The sequence below is a fragment of the Bufo bufo genome, chromosome 4, assembly GCF_905171765.1.
Source record: "Bufo bufo chromosome 4, aBufBuf1.1, whole genome shotgun sequence".
Taxonomy (NCBI): Eukaryota; Metazoa; Chordata; class Amphibia; order Anura; family Bufonidae; genus Bufo; species Bufo bufo.
In genome coordinates this window covers 432,929,183-432,947,987 of record NC_053392.1, presented here as the reverse complement: position 1 = coordinate 432,947,987, position 18,805 = coordinate 432,929,183, and the positions used below count along the sequence as shown (strand labels likewise).

Here is an 18,805-nt window from a genome sequence, read left to right as displayed (position 1 = left end):
TGGTATTGCCGTACTCAGGAGAAGTTGGGCAATGTGTTTTGGGGTGTCATTTTACATATACCCATGCTGGGTGAGATAAATATCTTGGTCAAATGCCAACTTTGTATAAAAAAATGGGAAAAGTTGTCTTTTGCCAAGATATTTCTCTCACCCAGCATGGGTATATGTAAAATGACACCCCAAAACACATTGCCCAACTTCTCCTGAGTACAGCAATACCAGATGTGTGACACTTTTTTGCAGCCTAGGTGGGCAAAGGGGCCCACATTCCAAAGAGCACCTTTCGGATTTCAACGGCCATTTTTTACAGATTTTGATTTCAAACTACTTTGCACGCATTTGGGCCCCTAAAATGCCAGGGCAGTATAACTACCCCACAAGTGACCGCATTTTGGAAAGAAGACACCCCCAGGTATTTCGTGATGGGCATAGTGAGTTCATGGAACTTTTTATTTTTTGTCACAAGTTAGTGGAATATGAGTCTTTGTAAGAAAAAAAGTAAAAAATCATCATTTTCCGCTAACTTGTGACAAAAAATAAAAAGTTCTATGAACTCACTATGCCCATCAGCGAATACCTTAGGGCAGGGATCAGCAACCTTCGGCACTCCAGCTGTTGTGAAACTACAACTCCCAGCATGCTCTTTCCACTTGTGTGGGAGTTTAGAGAAAAGAAAAGCAAGTGTTCACAATGGGAGATGTAGTTTCCCAACACCTGGAGTGCCGGAGGTTGCTCACCCCTGCCCTAGGGTGTCTACTTTCCGAAATGGGGTCATTTGTGGGGTTTTTCTACTGTCTGGGCATTGTAGAACCTCAGGAAACATGACAGGTGCTCAGAAAGTCAGGGCTGCTTTAAAAAGCGGAAATTCACATTTTTGTACCATAGTTTGTAAACGCTATAACTTTTACCCAAACCATTTTTTTTTTTACCCAAACATTTTTTTATTTATCAAAGACATGTAGAACAATAAACTTAGGGCTCTTTCACACCTGCGTTATTGTCTTCCGGCATAGAGTTCCGTCGTCGGGGCTCTATGCCGGAAGAATCCTGATCAGGATTATCCTAATGCATTCTGAATGGAGAGTAATCCGTTCAGGATGCATCAGGATGTCTTCAGTTCCGGTACGGAACGTTTGTTGGCCGGAGAAAATACCGCAGCATGCTGCGCTTTTTGCTCCGGCCAAAAATCCGGAACACTTGCCGCAAGGCCGGATCCGGAATTAATGCCCATTGGAAGGCATTGATCCGGATCCGGCCTTAAGCTAAACGTCGTTTCGGCGCATTGCCGGAGCCGACATTTAACTTTTTCAGAGTGGTTACCATGGCTGCCGGGACGCTAAAGTCCTGACAGCCATGGTAAGTGTAGCGGGGAGCGGGGGAGCAGTGTACTTACCGTCCGTGCGGCTCCCCGGGCGCTCCAGAGTGACGTCAGGGCGCCCCAAGCGCATGGATCACGTGATCGCATGGATCACGTCATCCATGCGCATGGGGCGCTCTGACGTCATTCTGGAGCGCCCCGGGAGCCGCACGGACTGTAAGTATACCGCTCCCCCGCTCCCCGCTCCTACTATGGCAACCAGGACTTTAATAGCGTCCTGGGTGCCATAGTAACACTGAAAGCATTTGGAAGACGGTTCCGTCTTCAAATGCTTTCAGTACACTTGCGTTTTTCCGGATCCGGAGTGTAATTCCGGCAAGTGGAGTACACGCCGGATCCGGACAACGCAAGTGTGAAAGAGGCCTTAGAGAAACATTTATATATGGATGTCGGTTTTTTTTGCAAAATTTTACAACTGAAAGTGAAAAATGTAATTTTTTTGCAAAAAAATCGTTAAATTTCGATTAATAACAAAAAAAGTAAAAATGTCAGCAGCAATGAAATACCACCAAATGAAAGCTCTATTAAGGAGGTAAAATTCATTTGGGTGGTAAGTTGTATGACCGAGCAATAAACCATGAAAGTAGTGTAGTGCAGAAGTGTAAAAAGTGGTCTGGTCATTAAGGGTGTTTAAGCTAGGGGAGCTGAGATGGTTAAAGCTGATTGGTGGTATCCAGATCCACACTCGCAGTTTATAGCTGATTGGTGGTATCCAGATCCGCAGTTTAGCACCATTCAGTGGGGCTAAACCACAAGCGGGTGTGCAACATTCATATTGAAAAAAAACCCACAAAAAATAAAATATAAAACAAAAAAAGCTTTTTATTTTTTTGTGGATTATTATGTGATATTATTAGGTAATATTTCACTTTACAAATCCTCGTCTCCTGGCTGTGAGTGGTGGCGCTGTGGATCACCTCACTAGTGAGACTGGACCCAGGGCTCTTTACACAGCACGCTCAGACACTACTACATGCCAGTGCAAACCGGCCGTGGTGCTAGAAGAGCGGGCATTGCTCCGGAGCCTGCGCAGTCCTCCGTCCTCAGGGCGTGAGTCCGGGACGGGTGACGTACCCGGAACAGGGCGTTCCCTAAACATTCGTGGCTGAGGCTGTGCTGAGCAGGACGTTGTGGGGGCTTCATGGAGCCGTGAGTACAGCAGATAATGGGGAAGCCCCGGGTTTGAGGAATGATTACAGGGTTAACGCTCTGCCTGGCACCCTGCTGTATATCAGAGGACAGTGCCCTGCAGGGCTCTGTGTCTACCTGTCCTGTAATGAGCCCTCATACTGCCAGCCTCCGCTTCTGTGGGATTGAATCAGGAAAAATGTGTTTTATAATTGTGAGACCCCACTGTAGTAGCTTGTGGTGGGTTAGGCTTGTAAGGCTGGTGACACACATGCTGGGAGCGGGGGCAAAATATCAAAAAGAAATGCAAAGTGTGAAAACGGGCAGAAGTAATGAGGTCTTATTCCAACCTAGCATGGGTTTCAGCTACCTGGGCCATAGCCTGGCGTATTGTGGCATCAGTGACTTCAGGGGTCATCCCCAAATAGGGAATGTGCTCTGTATGGCTACGCTGCAACTTTTTGTAGAGTGGCTGATTTGAACTATTGACCTACAGTTGCAGTCCAAATGAATGCAATGATGTGGACTGCAGCTGTCATTCAGTAGGTAAAGTCGATCAGAAAGTAGCAGTGTAGCCTAAGAGTATCAGATACATGGCAGTGATGGTTTTCCAATCTATGGCCAACAGGGAAATAGAGCCGTGTATTTGGGCCAATAGCTGCACTTTCTGTGAGGGTCTTATACCCCATTGCGGCTGTATGAATGGCAGTGCAGATTCCCACAGGGGAACAGTTGGACATAGATGTGGATTTCTGTGCCCTAAAACGCAGCATGTGGACCTAACAAACCTTAGGGATTCCAGGCTCTATCAACAAAAGCTGCACGAGTGACCACCTCTGCATTCATTTCTATGGGACTGCCAAGTACAGGGCTTGGTGCCATCTCAGTCCTATAGAAGTGAATGGACAGGTGTCAGTCATACATGCGTTCCTCTGCTCCCTCCCTACAGCAAACAATGATGTCAGCGCTATATACGTGAGTAAAATGGGATTTATTCCCACAAAGAATAGAGCAATACACACCATTATTTGAACTATACCGCTGCTCTCCAGTGTCATTTGTACCCTTTTCTCTTTTTTGCTTACCTCTCTGGAGCTCTAGTCTTTTTAGTTTCTTTGGGTGGGCAGCAGCTCACATTAGACAAGCACTTGAATCTCCCAGGAGTACACTACAGTCAGCACTTTTTCAAATGGTTTTCCAACCTGTAAATTTTGGTGACTTATCCTCGGGATAAGTCATCAATATCAGATTGATGGGAGTCTGACATATGGCACCCCCACTGATCACCTTTTTTCGGCCAGTGCTGGAAGCAAGCAGTGGAGAGAAATGACAGGAAAAAACTCCTTTTGCGTGTGGTGGCCGTGCGGGCCTAAAGCAGCTCAGCTCCCATTCACATTGACCTCTGAGTGTGGATTTTACCTTTTGCGTTTTGGTGGCTGACACCTACAACAGGACATACTGTAGGTATGAATCTGGAGAATTTCCTCAATCTAAGCCCCATTTCCACAACGTATGAATGAAGTTTTGGAAAACTCCATTCACATGTATTGTACATGTGGAAGTTAGGCCTATTGCACACGGACGTTTTTTTTTCCTGTTTACTGGCTGTTTTTTGCGTTCCGTATACGGTCCGTATACGGAACCATTCATTTCAATGGGTCCGCAAAAAAAACGGAATGTATTCCGTTTCCGTATTTCCGTTTTTCCGTTCCGTTTTAACATAGAACATGTCCTATTATTGCCCGCAAATCACAGTCCGTGGCTCCATTCAAGTCAATGGGTCCGCAAAAAAACGGAACACATACGGAAATGCATCCGTATGTCTTCCGTTTCCGTTCCGTTTTTTGCTGAACCATCTATTGAAAATGTTATGCCCAGCCCAATTTTATCTATGTAATTACTGTATACTGTATATGCCATACGGAAAAACGGAACGGAAAAACGGAACAGAAACGGAAACACAACGGAAACAAAAAACGGAACAACGGATCCGTGAAAAACGGATCGCAAAACACTGAAAAAGCCATACGGTCGTGTGCAATAGGCCTTAGGCAGTGTCCCCCACCGTATACTATTATTTTTTGTCTCAATCTATGAAACGTTGAAGATGAAATGATCTCCAAGACACACAAAAGATATAGATGACACATTCTCTTTGTATTTTAAAGAGGACCTTTCATGGATTTGTAGTAAGTGACACAAAAATCTGTACCTGAGGGGTACCCCCCCCCCCCCCCCCCCCCCCCCCGCTGTGCTGCCACTCTGCCAGTTTTTTTTTTTAAATAGCACTCCTGCGCCCTGTTATGGCCCCCCCCCCCCCCGTAAATTTTGCGCTCAGTATACTAATACTGAGCATTGGAGCAATGGGGAGGAGACGCAGTCTTTCTCTGTGGGCGTCTCATTCTCCCTAATTTAGTATAATCCCTATTTCCCAGTTTTATTGTTTGTATGTGAGATGTTGTGCTGCCATACCTTTTTTTGTTTGCTTTCTGCTTGCTAGCTTTATGGATGTGCAGCTGTGACTATGAACGTGCATGTATAAATTTTCTTGTAGTATATATTGAGGGTAGCTGCCTCTTTTACATTGAGCACTTCCCGCCCATCTGCTTGGGGCTTCTGAGCCGAGTATTAGGCTAGGTCTACACAACGACATTTGTCGTGCAACAATTTTTATAATGGTAGTCTATGGTGTCGCACTGCGACAGTCGCAAAAAATCCATTCTGGGCATTCTGTTATTCATTCCGTTATAATACAAGTCTATGGCCTGCATAACGGATCTGTCCCTTTCCGTTATGCAGGAGAGGACTCCCCTGCACAACGGAAACAGGACAGGTCCGTTTTGCAGCCCATAGACTTCTATTATGATGGAATGCCTCTAAAGGCATTCCGGTTTGCATTCCGTCATAGAATTGCAGTATAGTTTGTGGTAACGGAATCCATAACACAATTCTGCTTTTACCGCCAAACGAAGCGTGAATGAATTTCAAAATATGAAATCCACTCATCTCTAATTGTAGGCTTAGTCAAGCCCAGGAGAGGCAGTGATACTAGTCGTGACGTCACTGGGCCTGAGGGAAACCGAGAGAAGGCCGCGGTGCTCCTGGAGTGCCGCTGCCTTCTCAAACAGGCCCCAGGTGTCAGACCCCCTGCCGATCAGATGTTGATGATCTATCGAGAGGATAGATCATCAGTTTTAAAAAAACTGCAGAACCCCTTTAACTTGCAGAACTGTTCACAGTAAGGCCTCATGCACAGGGCCGTTGTCCAGCCATGCCCGTGGCCCGCACACAGCAGGTCCGCAATATACGGACCCAGGTCGTTTGTGCTCCATGTTACAAAAGCGGACCCATTCACTTGAATGGATCTGCAATTGGGAAGGAGCGGTGCAGAACGGAGGCACAGAAGCACTACGGAGTTCTTCTGTGGGGTTTCTCTCCGTTGGTCCGCACAGCAAAAAACATGTTCTATTTTTTTGCTGCTCAGATGGATCACTGACCCATCTGGATTAGTCTGCGGCAGCCGCATGGCTGGTGCCCTTGACCTCAAATTGCGGTCCTAAATGCACAGAATAGCCAGGCAACGGCCGTGTGCATTAAGCCTAACAGTAATTTTGACCAGGGGGATTACAAACGTTTGCATGCTACTGTAAATGTGGTTTGCTTTGTGATGAAGGGGAATTAATTCTGGAAGAATTGTTGGTGAATAGATTCTTATTCCACACTGCCGAGCTTTACTGTTTATGTGGTATATTCAATAAAGGGTGGCAGAGGATCCCAGCCTTGTCTAGGACCCCAGATAAGGGTGTTTCTGGTTTAAAGGGTAACTGTCATATTTTTTTATTTGCTAGTTTATTAGAGCTAGGCATGTATACCTGAGTTAGGCTCCATTCACACGTCCGCAATTCCGTTCCGAATTTTGCAGAACGGAATTGCGGACCCATTAATTTCTATGGGGCCGCATGATGTGCGGCCCGCATCCGGAAATGCGCACCCGCACTTCTGGGTCCGCAATTCCGATCCCAAAAAAGATAGAACATGTTCTATTCTTGTCTGCAATTGTGGACAAGAATAGGCATTTTCTATTAAGTGCCGGCGATGTGCGGTCCGCAAAATGCGGAACGCACATTGCCGGTGTCCGTGTTTTGTGGATCCGCAAAACACACACGGACGTTTGTATGGAGCCTTAGGCCTGTTTCAAACGGGCGTTGCGGGAACATGCGTGATTTTTCTGCGCCAGTGCAAAACATTGTAATGCGTTTTGCGCTCGCGTGAGAAAATTCTGCATGTTTGGTACCCAAACCCGAACTTCTTTACTGGGTAGATTGTATTATTTTCCCTTATAACATGGTTATAAGGGAAAATAATAGCATTCTTAATACAGAATGCATAGTACAATAGCGCTGGAGGGGTTAAAAAAAATAAAATAAATAATTTAACTCACCTTAATCCACTTGCTCGCGCAGCCCGGCTTCTCTTCTGCCTTCTTTTTTGCTGTGTGCAGGAAAAGGACCTGTGGTGACGTCACTCCGGTCATCACATGATCCATCACCACGGTAAAAGATCATGTGATGACCAGAGTAACGTCACCACAGGTCCTTTTCCTGCACACAGCAAAAAAGAAGACAGAAGAGAAGCCGGGCTGCGCGAGCAAGTGGATTAAGGTGAGTTTAATTATTATTATTATTTTTTTAACCCCTCCAGCGCTATTGTACTATGCATTCTGTATTAACCACCTCAGCTCCCCTAGCTTAAACACCCTTAATGACCAGACCACTTTTTACAATTCTGCACTACACTACTTTCACGGTTTATTGCGCGGTCATACAACTTACCACCCAAATGAATTTTACCTCCTTTTCTTCTCACTAAGGCCTCTTTCACACTTGCGTTGTCCGGATCTGTCGTGTACTCCATTTGCCGGAAGTGCCCGCCGGATCCGTAACACCACAAGTGAACTGAAAGCATTTGAAGACTGATCCGTCTTCAAAATGCGTTCAGTGTTACTATGGCAGCCAGGACGCTATTAAAGTCCTGGTTGCCATAGTAGTAGTGGGGAGCGGGGGAGCAGTATACTTACCGTCCGTGCGGCTCCCGGGGCGCTCCAGAATGACGTCAGAGCGCCCCATGCGCATGGATGACGTGATCCATGCGATCACGTCATCCATGCGCATGGGGCGCCCTGACGTCACTCTGAAGCGCCCCGGGAGCCGCACGAACGGTAAGTATACTGCTCCCCCACTACACTTTACCATGGCAAACAGGACTTTTAGCGTCCTGGCAGCCATGGTAACCATTCAGAAAAAGCTAAACGTCGGACCCGGTAATGCGCCAAAACGACGTTTAGCTTAAGGCAAGATCCGGATTATTGCCTTTCAATGGGCATTAATTCCGGATTCGGCCTTGCGGCAAGTGTTCAGGATTTTTGACCGGAGCAAAAAGCGCAGCATGCTGCAGTATTTTCTCCGGCCAAAAAACGTTCCGGTCCGGAACTGAAGACATCCTGATGCATCCTGAACGGATTTCTCTCCATTCAGAATGCATGGGGATAATCCTGATCAGGATTCTTCCGGCATAGAGCCCCGACGACGGAACTCTATGCCGGAACACCACAACGCAAGTGTGAAAGAGCCCTAATAGAGCTTTCATTTGGTGGTATTTCATTGCTGCTGACATTTTTACTTTTTTTGTTATTAATCGAAATTTACCGAAATTTTTGCAAAAAAATGACATTTTTCACTTTCAGTTGTAAAATTTATTTAAAAAAACTACATTTCTATATACATTTTTCTCTAAATTTATTGTTTTACATGTCTTTGATAAAAAAAATGCAATAAGTGTATATTTATTGGTTTGGGTAAAAGTTATAGCGTTTACAAACTATGGTACAAAAATGTGAATTTCCGCATTTTGAAGCAGCTCTGACTTTCTGAGCACCTGTCATGTTTCCTGAGGTTCTACAATGCCCAGACAGTAGAAAACCCCCACAAATGACCCCATTTCGGAAAGTAGACACCCTAAGGTATTCGCTGATGGGCATAGTGAGTTCATAGAACTTTTTATTTTTTGTCACAAGTTAGCGGAAAATGATGATTTTTTATTTTTTTTTCTTACAAAGTCTCATATTCCACTAACTTTTGACAAAAAATAAAAACTTCCATGAACTCACCATGCCCATCACAAATTACCTTGGGGTGTCTTCTTTTCAAAATGGGGTGACTTGTGGGGTATTTATACTGCCCTGGCATTTTAGGGGCCCTAATGCGTGAGAAGTAGTTTGAAATCCAAATGTGTTAAAAATGCCCTGTGAAATCCTAAAGGTGCTCTTTAGAATTTGGGCCCCTTTGCCCACCTAGGCTGCAAAAAAGTGTCAAACATGTGGTATCTCCGTACTTAGAAGAAGTAGGGCAATGTGTTTTGGGGTGTTTTTTTTACATATACCCATGCTGGGTGAGAGAAATATCTCTCTAAAAGTCAACTTTTCCCTTTTTTTTTTTTATACAAAGTTGTCATTTTAGAGAGATATTTCTCTCACCCAGCATGGGTATATGTAAAAAGACACCCCAAAACACATTGCCCTACTTCTCCTCAGTACGGCGATACCACATGTGTGACACTTTTTTGCAGCCTAGGTGGGCAAAGGGGCCCAAATTCCTTTTAGGAGGGCATTTTTAGACATTTGGATTCCAGACTTCTTCTCACGCTTTAGGGCCCCTAAAATGCCAGGGCAGTATAAATACCCCACATGTGACCCCATTTTGGAAAGAAGACACCCCAAGGTATTCCATGAGGGGCATGCCGAGTTCATAGAAGATTTTTTTTTTTTTGGCACAAGTTAGCGGAAATTGATCTTTATTTATTTATTTTTTCTCACAAAGTCTCCCTTTCCGCTAACTTGGGACAAAAATTTCAATCTTTCATGGACTCAATATTACCCTCAGCGAATACCTTGGGGTGTCTTCTTTCCAAAATGGGGTCATTTGTGGGGTGTTTGTACTGCCCTGGCATTTGAGGGTCTCCGCAATCATTACATGTATGGCCAGCATTAGGAGTTTCTACTATTCTCCTTATATTGAGCATATGGGTAATGAGATTTTTTTTTTCGTTCAGCCTCTGGGCTGAAAGAAAAAATGAACGGCACAGATTTCTTCATTCGCATCGATCAATGTGGATGAAAAAATCTCTGCCCAAAAAAAAAAAAGGAGGGGTAAGGCGTCTGCCAGGACATAGGAGCTCCGCCCAACATCCAAACCCACTTAGCTCATATGCCCTGGTAAACCCGATTTCTCCATTCACATCAATCGATGTGGATGAATAAATCATTGCCGGGATTTTATTTTATTTTATTTTTTATATACAAAGTGTTTGCCAAAGCATATGAACACCGCCCCTCAGCTCATATGCCTCGGCAAACGTATCTTTTTTACTGCAGAGGAGAAATCTCGTCTTGCAGCGCCGCATACACCGACTTTTGTGTAATCTGACAGCAGCGCAATGCTTCTGTCAGAATGCACATCAGTGCTGCAGCTCGTTCATCATTTGGTCCACCTGGAAGGTAAAAAAAACAAAACAAAAAAGAAAAAACCAGGCTGCAACGCAATAAATTTATTAACATTAAGTTTATATAACATTTGAACATTAACTTTTATAAACTTTTTTTAACTTTTTGAACAGAACATTATTTTTTTTGCTTACCAGTGATTTTTTTCATTTTTTTTACCTTTATAGGACAAACCTCTCCTTCCCCATGGGACAATGTGCAAAGCGCAAATCGCCCAGAGATGTGGCGAAGTACATTATGCACTTTGTCCCAGGTGAAAGGAGAGGTTTGCAGCAGCTGTGAGTGAAAGGGCCCTAATAGCCCCGTGTGCCTGTCCTGTGTAACGCAATCCCTATGCTAAGTGTACCTGTGTGTGGTACTTCTGGAAACACTCCCCTAAGCATAGGGCAGGGTGGTCAGGGCAGTCAGAACAGAAATAGCGGGTGTCACGCCTTATTCCACTCCTGCTACAGACACAACATCTTTTTCGGGGTGGCGCTTGGGTTGAGGTACCAGAAACGACACTGGGGAAATGTCGCTCGTGTAGAGGGCTCACTACACTGGTGGATGGGGCCACGGAACCTCCTGGATACAGGAGGTTCTCGATGATCTCTTCCTGAAATTTGAGGAAGGATCCTATTCTCCCAGCCTTACTGTAGAGAACAAAACTATTATATGCAGCCAATTGAATCAAATATACAGACACCTTCTTAAACCAGCGTCTGGTGCGTCGGGAAACTAAATACGGAGCCAACATCTGGTCATTGATGTCCACCCCTCCCATGAGCAAATTATAGTCGTGGACTGAGAGGGGCTTTTCAATGACACTGGTTGCCTGTTCTATATGTATTGTCGTGTCTGCGTGAATGGAGGAGAGCATGTAAACGTCACGCTTGTCAATCCATTTCACCGCGAGCAGTTCTTCGCTACACAAGGCAGCCCTCTCCCCCCTTGCAAGACGGATGGTAACGAGCCGTTGGGGGAAGCCCTGGCGACTAGGTCGCGCGGTGCCACAGCAGCCAATCTGTTCTAGGAACAAATGCCTGAAGAGGGGCACACTTGTGTAAAAATTGTCCACATAAAGATGGTACCCTTTGCCAAATAAGGGTGACACCAAGTCCCAGACTGTCTTCCCACTGCTCCCCAGGTAGTCAGGGCAACCGACCGGCTCCAGGGTCTGATCTTTACCCTCATAGACACGAAATTTGTGCTTATAGCCTGTGGCCCTTTCACAGAGCTTATACAATTTGACCCTATACCGAGCGCGCTTGCTTGGGATGTATTGTTTGAAGCCAAGGCGCCCAGTAAAATGTATAAGGGACTCGTCTATGCAGATGTTTTGCTCAGGGGTATACAAATCTGCAAATTTGGTGTTAAGGTGGTCTATGAGGGGCTGAATTTTGTGGAGCCGGTCAAAACCTGGGTAGCCTCTGGGACGAGAGGTGCTGTTGTCGCTAATGTGCAGGAAACGCAGGATGGTCTCAAATAGTGTCCTGGACATGGCAGTAGAGAACATGGGTATGTGATGAATTGGGTTCGTGGACCAATATGACCGCAATTCATGTTTTTTTGTCAGGCCCATGTTGAGGAGAAGGCCCAGAAAAGTTTTAAATTCGGAAACTTGGATGGGTTTCCACCGGAAAGACTGGGCATAAAAGCTTCCCGGGTTGGCGGCTATTAGGGATCGACCGATATTGATTTTTTAGGGCCGATACCGATAATTTGTGAACTTTCAGGCCGATAGCCGATAATTTATACCGATATTCTGTGTATTTAAATTTTTTTTTAAAAATTATTTTCCTACACATCTGCTGAAAATGAATATGTTTATTGTTAACGTGTATTTTTTATTTTTTTTTGTAAATCCTTTTTCATTTATACTTAATTTTTTATTTTTTTTTACTAACTTTTAGCCCCCTTAGGGACTAGAACCCTTGTCCCATTCACCCTGATAGATCTCTATCAGGGTGAATAGGAGCTCACACTGTCCCTGCTGCTCTGTGCTTTGTGCACACAGCAGCAGGGAGCTGAACATGGCAGCCAGGGCTTCAATAGCGTCCTGGCTGCCATGGTAACCGATCGGAGCCCCAGGTTTACACTGCTGGGGCTCCGATCGGAGGAGCAGGGGAGAGGGGATCCTGTGGCCACTGCCACCAATGAGTAAAACTGGGGGGAGGGCGCCCTGCGCCACCAATGTTTTTACTATTGGGATGGGGGGCGCACTGCGCCACCAATGATTAATACTGGGGGGCGTGGGGGGGGGGGGGCGCACTGCGCCACCAATGAAGATAAGTCTCTCATTCATATACAGGAGGCGGGAGCTGGCTGCAGAATCACATAGCCGGCTCCTGACCTCTATGAGCGGCAGCTGCGATCCGCGGCACCTAAGGGGTTAACTACGCGGACCGCAGCTACCGCTCATAGAGGTCGGGAGCCGGCTATGTGATTCTGCAGCCAGCTCCCGCCTCCTGTATATGAATTAATGAGAGAGGTATCTTCATTGGTGGCGCAGCGGCCACAGCCCCGCCTCTCCTCTTATCTTCTCTCCTCTCATTGGCGGTAGCGGCAGCAGCACAGGGGGAGGAGACACTGCTTCCTTCTCCCCTGTGCTGCGGAGGGAACACAGAGAGCGCTGAGAGCAGCGCGTTCTGTGTTCCTAATACGTTATCGGTATTTCAGCAAAATAGATGCCGATACCGATAACGGTCAAAATCCTCAATATCGGCCGATAATATCGGTAAAACCGATAATCGGTCGATCCCTAGCGGCTATAAATTGAGTGGCATACCGATTTGTTTCTGCCACGACTAAGTCCAAGAGCTCCGCAGTCAAGAACGGCTCAAAAACCCCTGTGCCTATCCGATCTGAGCTGTCTCAACCTGAAGTTGGGCGCTGCCAATCAGGGTTTGCCAGCACCTCAGGGACTCTATGGGCTCTACGGGCCTGTCTGTGCGGTGGCTGCGACGGGGGAACTAATGCACGTGCCACCGTGCCAGCTTCAACTGCCCTTCTGGTGCTCGCCACTTCACCATGTTGTACGGCAGTGCTGGTACTAGGTCCAGGATGGGCTGCGCTGCTGGTGTATGCCTCACCACGTAATCCGACAGCGCCAGCCCCACTCTGCTGCCCTTGAAGCGGATCCTGCGCAACCTGTGGTCTAGCAACACTGGGCCAGGTACGCCTGGTGGTATCAGGGACCTCAACCTCCTCGTCCGAACTTTGGGTCAGACTGCCACTGCTTTTTACAGGTTCTTATTCTGACCCGCTGGATTCGTCAGATGAGGGTTCCCATTCCTCATCCGACTGGGTCAGAAGCCTGTAGGCCTCTTCAGAAGAATACCCCTTATTTGCCATTTCGTCAACTAAATTTAGTGGGTATTCCCTGAGACTACCCAAGAAAAAAAGCAAGCCTGTCTTACAAATGGGAGGCTAGTGAAGTACCGGAGGCCGCTGCGATTGATAAAAAATATCAAAACTGATTTTTTTTTATCGCCGCAGCGCTTGTAAAGTGATTGTGCAGTGATAAAAAAAAAAAAATATTTTTTGTCACTGCGGCGGGGCGGGCGTGGGTGAACGCACGTGTGGGCGACCGATCAGGCCTTATCGGGCAAACATTGCGTTTTGGGTGGAGGGCGAACTAAGGTGACACTAATATACTATCATAGATCTGACTGTGATCAGTTCTATAAAAGTACCAATGCTGATTAGCGATACGCTAATCAGCGAATCAGTTACTGCGGTGCGGTGGGCTGGGCACTAACCGACGCTAACTACCTAACAAAGGGGCCTAAAATATCCTAAACCTAACCGTCAATACTAGGTGATTGACAAGGGTGATCAAGGGGTTAATTGGGGTGATGGGGGGGGTGATCTGGGGCTAAGTGTACTGTTTGTGTGTATTCACTGTGATGTGTGCTCCTCTGCTGGGACCAACTGACGAAAAGGACCAGCAGAGGAGCACAGAAGCCATTTAACACATTATATTTATAAATATAATGTGTTAACTGGCTTGTGATTCGATTTTTTGAAAATCATCAGCTTGCCAGCGACGATCATTGGCTGGCAGGCTGATGACAAACTTGTCCTCTAACTTTTGCCGACCCGCGATGCGCATGCGCGGGCCGGCTTTGAGCGTAGTCTCGCGAGATGACGCGCCGGCGCGTCCAGGAGGAATGAATCGACCGCCTCGAACGCAATCCTGCGTTAGGCGGTCCGGAGGCGGTTAAGAATGCTGCTATTTTCCCTTATAACCATGTTATAAGGGAAAATAATAATGATCGGGTCCCCATCCCGATCGTCACCTAGCAACCGTGCTTGAAAATCGCACCGCATCCGCACTTGCTTGCGGATGATTGCGATTTTCACGCAACCCCATTCATTTCTATGGGGCCTGCGTTACATGAAAAACGCACAAAGAGGAGCATGCTGCGATTTTCACGTAACGCAGGCCCCATAGAAATGAATGGGTCAGGATTCAGTGCGGGTGCAATGCGTTCAACTCACTCATCCGCGCGGAATTCTCGCCTGTGTGAAAGGGGCCTTAGTCTGTCAATGATTGTCAATAGATCTGTAATTACCTTACAATAACAGCTTTCATTAATGTCCCTTTCCACTGCTCCCTTAAAAGACCGTTGCTAGGGCTTGTCTGTCTTCCTTTTAGTGTAAACAGAAGATAGAGGGGCGGTCCTTCACACTGCATGCCTGCATTAGGCTTCAGAGTGAGGAGGCGTGTCTCTCAGTTATCCAATTTGATTGGCTGGCAAGGAGCTGCTGGCTAAAGCAAGTGTGTATGGGAAGTGAGGGAAAGCAGTTTTGGCCTTAGAGAACTGGCAGAGGAGCCATCTTGAGAAGGTCCTTATATTGTAAATGTTTGGAAAAACTCAAGGTATGTGAAGAAACGAAAGATTGCTTTATGCATAAAGCTGCTGCAGCAGTAACGTATGCTAAAATTGGATTTTGTTTTATGAAAATGTGACAGTTACCCTTTAAGGGTAGTTTCACACTAGCGTTATTAGAACTGCCTGCCGGATCTGGCAAGCCGTATACAAACAGCCTCATCCGGTATCATTTACATTTGCATTTTTTTAAAGATAAAGAGAAAGTAGCTCCTCCTATATCCTGGCGCATGTGCAGACCGGAAAACCGGATGCGGCAATTTCCGGAACACTTGATACCGGATCCGGCATTAATATATATCTATGGAAATGAATGCCAAATGCAGCAAGTGCGGTATTGTTCCGGGATTTTGTCCGGAAAAAATACCGTACAAGGAACGGAACGGAAGACATCCTGATGCATACTAAACAGATTGCTTTCCATTCAGATTGCATTAGGACGAAACTGATGCATTTTTTTCCCAGTATTGAGTCCCTTTACCGGATTTCAATACCGGAAAATAATAACGCTAGTGTGAACGTACCCTAAGAAAATCCATATGTGTCTATGTGCTGTGATTAAATGTACACTACCCACTTTTATATAGGAAGGGTGCCATACTCTTTTTAGCTATAAATGGTCAGTAATGGGGTATTCTCAGCCTGCACAAAACTAGAATTTCCACTTATCCACGCTCGAAACATGCTGCTAAACCTGCTGGCAGTACTAGATAGCTCACATCTTCTAATCCTTCAGGAAGTGTATGCCAAGAATGTCACTGTCAGGGGGGGGGGCGTAGCCTGGCAAGCATGGCGTGAAGGCACACTGAAAGAAGCTCTCCGAAAATCCTGCTGAAATCCTGATTCCCTCCATCTCCTTTCACCCTACCAACTGTTCTCCCTCCCCTGAACACCCTCCCTTATGCTAGCTAAATAGTAGCTGTGTTAGAGAGAGGGAAGCAAGCTCACCGTAGTGATCTTGGGAAACTCTGTGGCCGCCATTGCTTAATGAGTGGGGGAGGCTGCGTGGCGCGGACGAGCTGTGTGGAGGGACCGGGTGCCCACATAGTAGCTGCGCATCACTCGGGGCTATTACAGAGCCGCCTCCTGACCGCCAAAAAGGACGAGGTGTCATCGAGCGAGGTTGTAGTGGCGCGAACATCGCGCATGGAGTGCGGGCAGCCATTTTGTCAGCGCGCCTGCGAGACTTTTCATGCACCCAGGGACCCTCTATGCAGGAGGGCTGGAGTGAACGCCCTCGGACATTCACCACATATATACTGGAGGTCAGGTACTGAGGGCCTGCGATTCCTGGCTGACTGGGACACACATATTAGGGGATCTATATTTTTCTGTGAAAGCAGTTATTGTTTGCTGATTCTGAGGGGAAGACCTAGGACGACCATATTATATGCGGACAGTGCTTTGCCATTTGCATCCTGTTGAAGGACTTTATAATTTGTCTGCGGCCTGCATTGATCACGGACCTATACAGCAATAGACTGTGGTCCCTCTTTTTTCTGAGCAGTGTAAGCCTACTCTCACAAACCAGCTGTATATAGGGCAGAAGACTGCTGCAGCGCCCCCTCATACTTCAGGTAAAGTCTTGATGGACAACATGAGCCAGAGTGAAGAAGAAGACACATCTGCTGTTCAATCTGCTAATATGCCACAGACAGAATTATGTCTGCCATAACGGCTTGCCAGGCTGCCCTAACTGCAAAAATAGATCACCTACAAAGTGATGTCAATTTTCTGCGTCATGATATTGAGAAAATGAGAACCCGCACTGCGGAGGTGGAGCATAGGGTGGGAGGAGTGTAAGACATAGCACATGGCACCACTCTGAGCTTGCAAATTAGCTTCTTCAGCAAGTAAAGACCCTTCAATCTTGAGCAGAAGATGCCGAAAACCACAACAGGCAAAGTAATATCCCCATCCTCGGCCTCCTGGAAAGGGCAGACGGCACAGAGCCTGAGGTTTTTGCTGAGAACTTGATAAAATCTGTGCTCTCCCCGTTACCTCTCTCAATGCTTAATAATTGAAAGGGCGCACAGAATCCCGACTATGCCCCTGTCTCTGGGCTCCTCGCCGAGACCATTTATAATGAGGATCTTGAACTACAAGGATTGGGACGGCCAATTGGTTTTCTTTTTTCTTGGTTTAAGGGAGGTGAGGGTAGATTACAAGTGAGGGGGTTCTATCTTAGTCTACTTTCACACTCGCGTCTTGGCTTTCCGTTTGTAAGATCCGTTCAAGGCTCTCACAAGCGGTCCAAAACGGATCAGTTTTGACCTAATGCATTCTGAACGGAAAAGGATCCGCTCAGAATGCAGCAGTTTGCCTCTGTTCCGTCTCCATTCTGCTTTGGAGGCGGACACCAAAACGCTGCTTGCAGCGTTTTGGTGTCCGTCTGACGAAACTGAGCCAAACGGATCCGTTCTGACACACAATGTAAGTCAATGGGGATGGATCCGTTTTCTATGACACATTCTGGCACAATAGAAAATGTATCCGTCCTCCATTGACTTTCAATGGTGTTCAAGACGGATCCGTCTTGGCTATGTTAAAGATGATACAAATACAAGTGTGAAAGTAGCCTTACTCATTCTCTCCTCTCAGCTTCTTTAGTAGGGTCTGTTTCCGAGTGTGGGGAGCGGGTGGAGGGAAGGGACTACCCCTTAAGTCAACGGCTGCTATATGCTGACAATCTAATTCTAGACTCGGTCACAGGTTAGCGTTCTATATTTTACATTTCGGTTTGGGATCTGAGGCTCAGACAAGTTGGGGATGTGTGGGCAGGGAGGGGGCTGGGCTTATAGGATAAGTTTATGATGGTGTGAATGGAGGTATGATTGGCACCACAGGCTTCTATATTAACATCAACTTTATGCTGACCTCACTGAGGGCAGCATAAAGTAGTAACAGAAATGCTGATTTCAGCAGAGTGTCACTCAGGAGCTAAAAGTAATTGGTTGCTGAGAACCAGCATCATAATCATTGCAGCCCAGGCCTTGAAAAGAGTCATGGCCACCTGAGAAGAGTCATGGTTATTCATAATCTCCTGCTCTCTCATCCATCTGCTGATGATTGGCAGTTCTCTCCAAGAGAGAAAGGGAGAAAACTAGGTAGAAGACTGTCAGTCATCAGCAGATGAGCAGGAATTTATGAATAATTATGACTCTTCTCAGGTAGATTTGACTCTTTTTCAAGGCCTGGGCTGCAATGACTATGATGTTGGTTCTCGGCAACCACTTACTTTTAGCTGATGAATGACACATCGCTGAACAGCATTTCTGTCACTACATTACACTGCCATCAGTACAATCAGCATAAAGTTGATGACAGGTTCCCTTTAAGATAATTTCTTGGAATGTGAGAGGCCTAAACTGCAAGATCAAAAGAGCTCTGGTTTTTAATTACCTTAAAGGGATTCTGTCATCTGGATTTTGCCTATAGAGCTGCAGACATGTGCTGCTAGATCGCCGCTAGCACGTCCGCAATAGCTCTGAGTGCTTTTATTTAGGCAAACAAAATTATTTTATATATATGTAAATGAGGCAAGTAAGGAGCCCAAGGGGCTGTTACTAATGTTTCTGGAGCCCAGCCACGCCCACTGTGAAGGACCCCAGCACTGCCCACAAAGTTAGAGCACCATAATCTCGCAGCTAGCGCATACCAGCACAGGGAAGGAACACTATGCCGGCACTGACATGCCGCGTACTCGTGCATGCGCGAGATTGGTGACCTTGGGGAGCAAGGAGGAGATTCGGAGGATGTCGGCGGTGCTGGGCTCCTTCACAGTGGGTGTGGCTGGGCTCCAGAAACGTTAGAAACAGCCCCTTGGGCACCTTGCCTAATTTACATATATAAAAAAATTAGTTTTTT

The 18,805-nt window shown here is 46.4% G+C and overlaps 1 protein-coding gene and 1 long non-coding RNA gene across 3 annotated transcripts in view; one reads left to right on the top strand and one right to left on the bottom strand.

Moving 5' to 3' along the window:
• Positions 1-18,805, top strand: part of TMEM181 (transmembrane protein 181) — a 223,053-nt gene that overhangs the window by 100,325 nt on the left and 103,923 nt on the right. The window contains exon 1 of one of the 2 annotated variants that reach the window (XM_040429355.1): positions 2,414-2,527. The exons of the other annotated variant lie outside the window; for it this stretch is intronic. Coding sequence (XP_040285289.1) covers positions 2,520-2,527 — 8 coding nt within the window. The 5' untranslated portion in view covers positions 2,414-2,519. Of the gene's footprint in view, positions 1-2,413; positions 2,528-18,805 lie in introns of those variants that run through there. 2 annotated transcript variants of the gene reach the window in all.
• On the bottom strand, positions 1,713-15,017 carry LOC120998626. The gene is made up of 3 exons (XR_005778446.1): positions 14,711-15,017; positions 4,655-4,657; positions 1,713-1,741 (listed from the first exon to the last, which is right to left on the bottom strand). It is a non-coding gene; the product is annotated as an uncharacterized LOC120998626 (long non-coding RNA).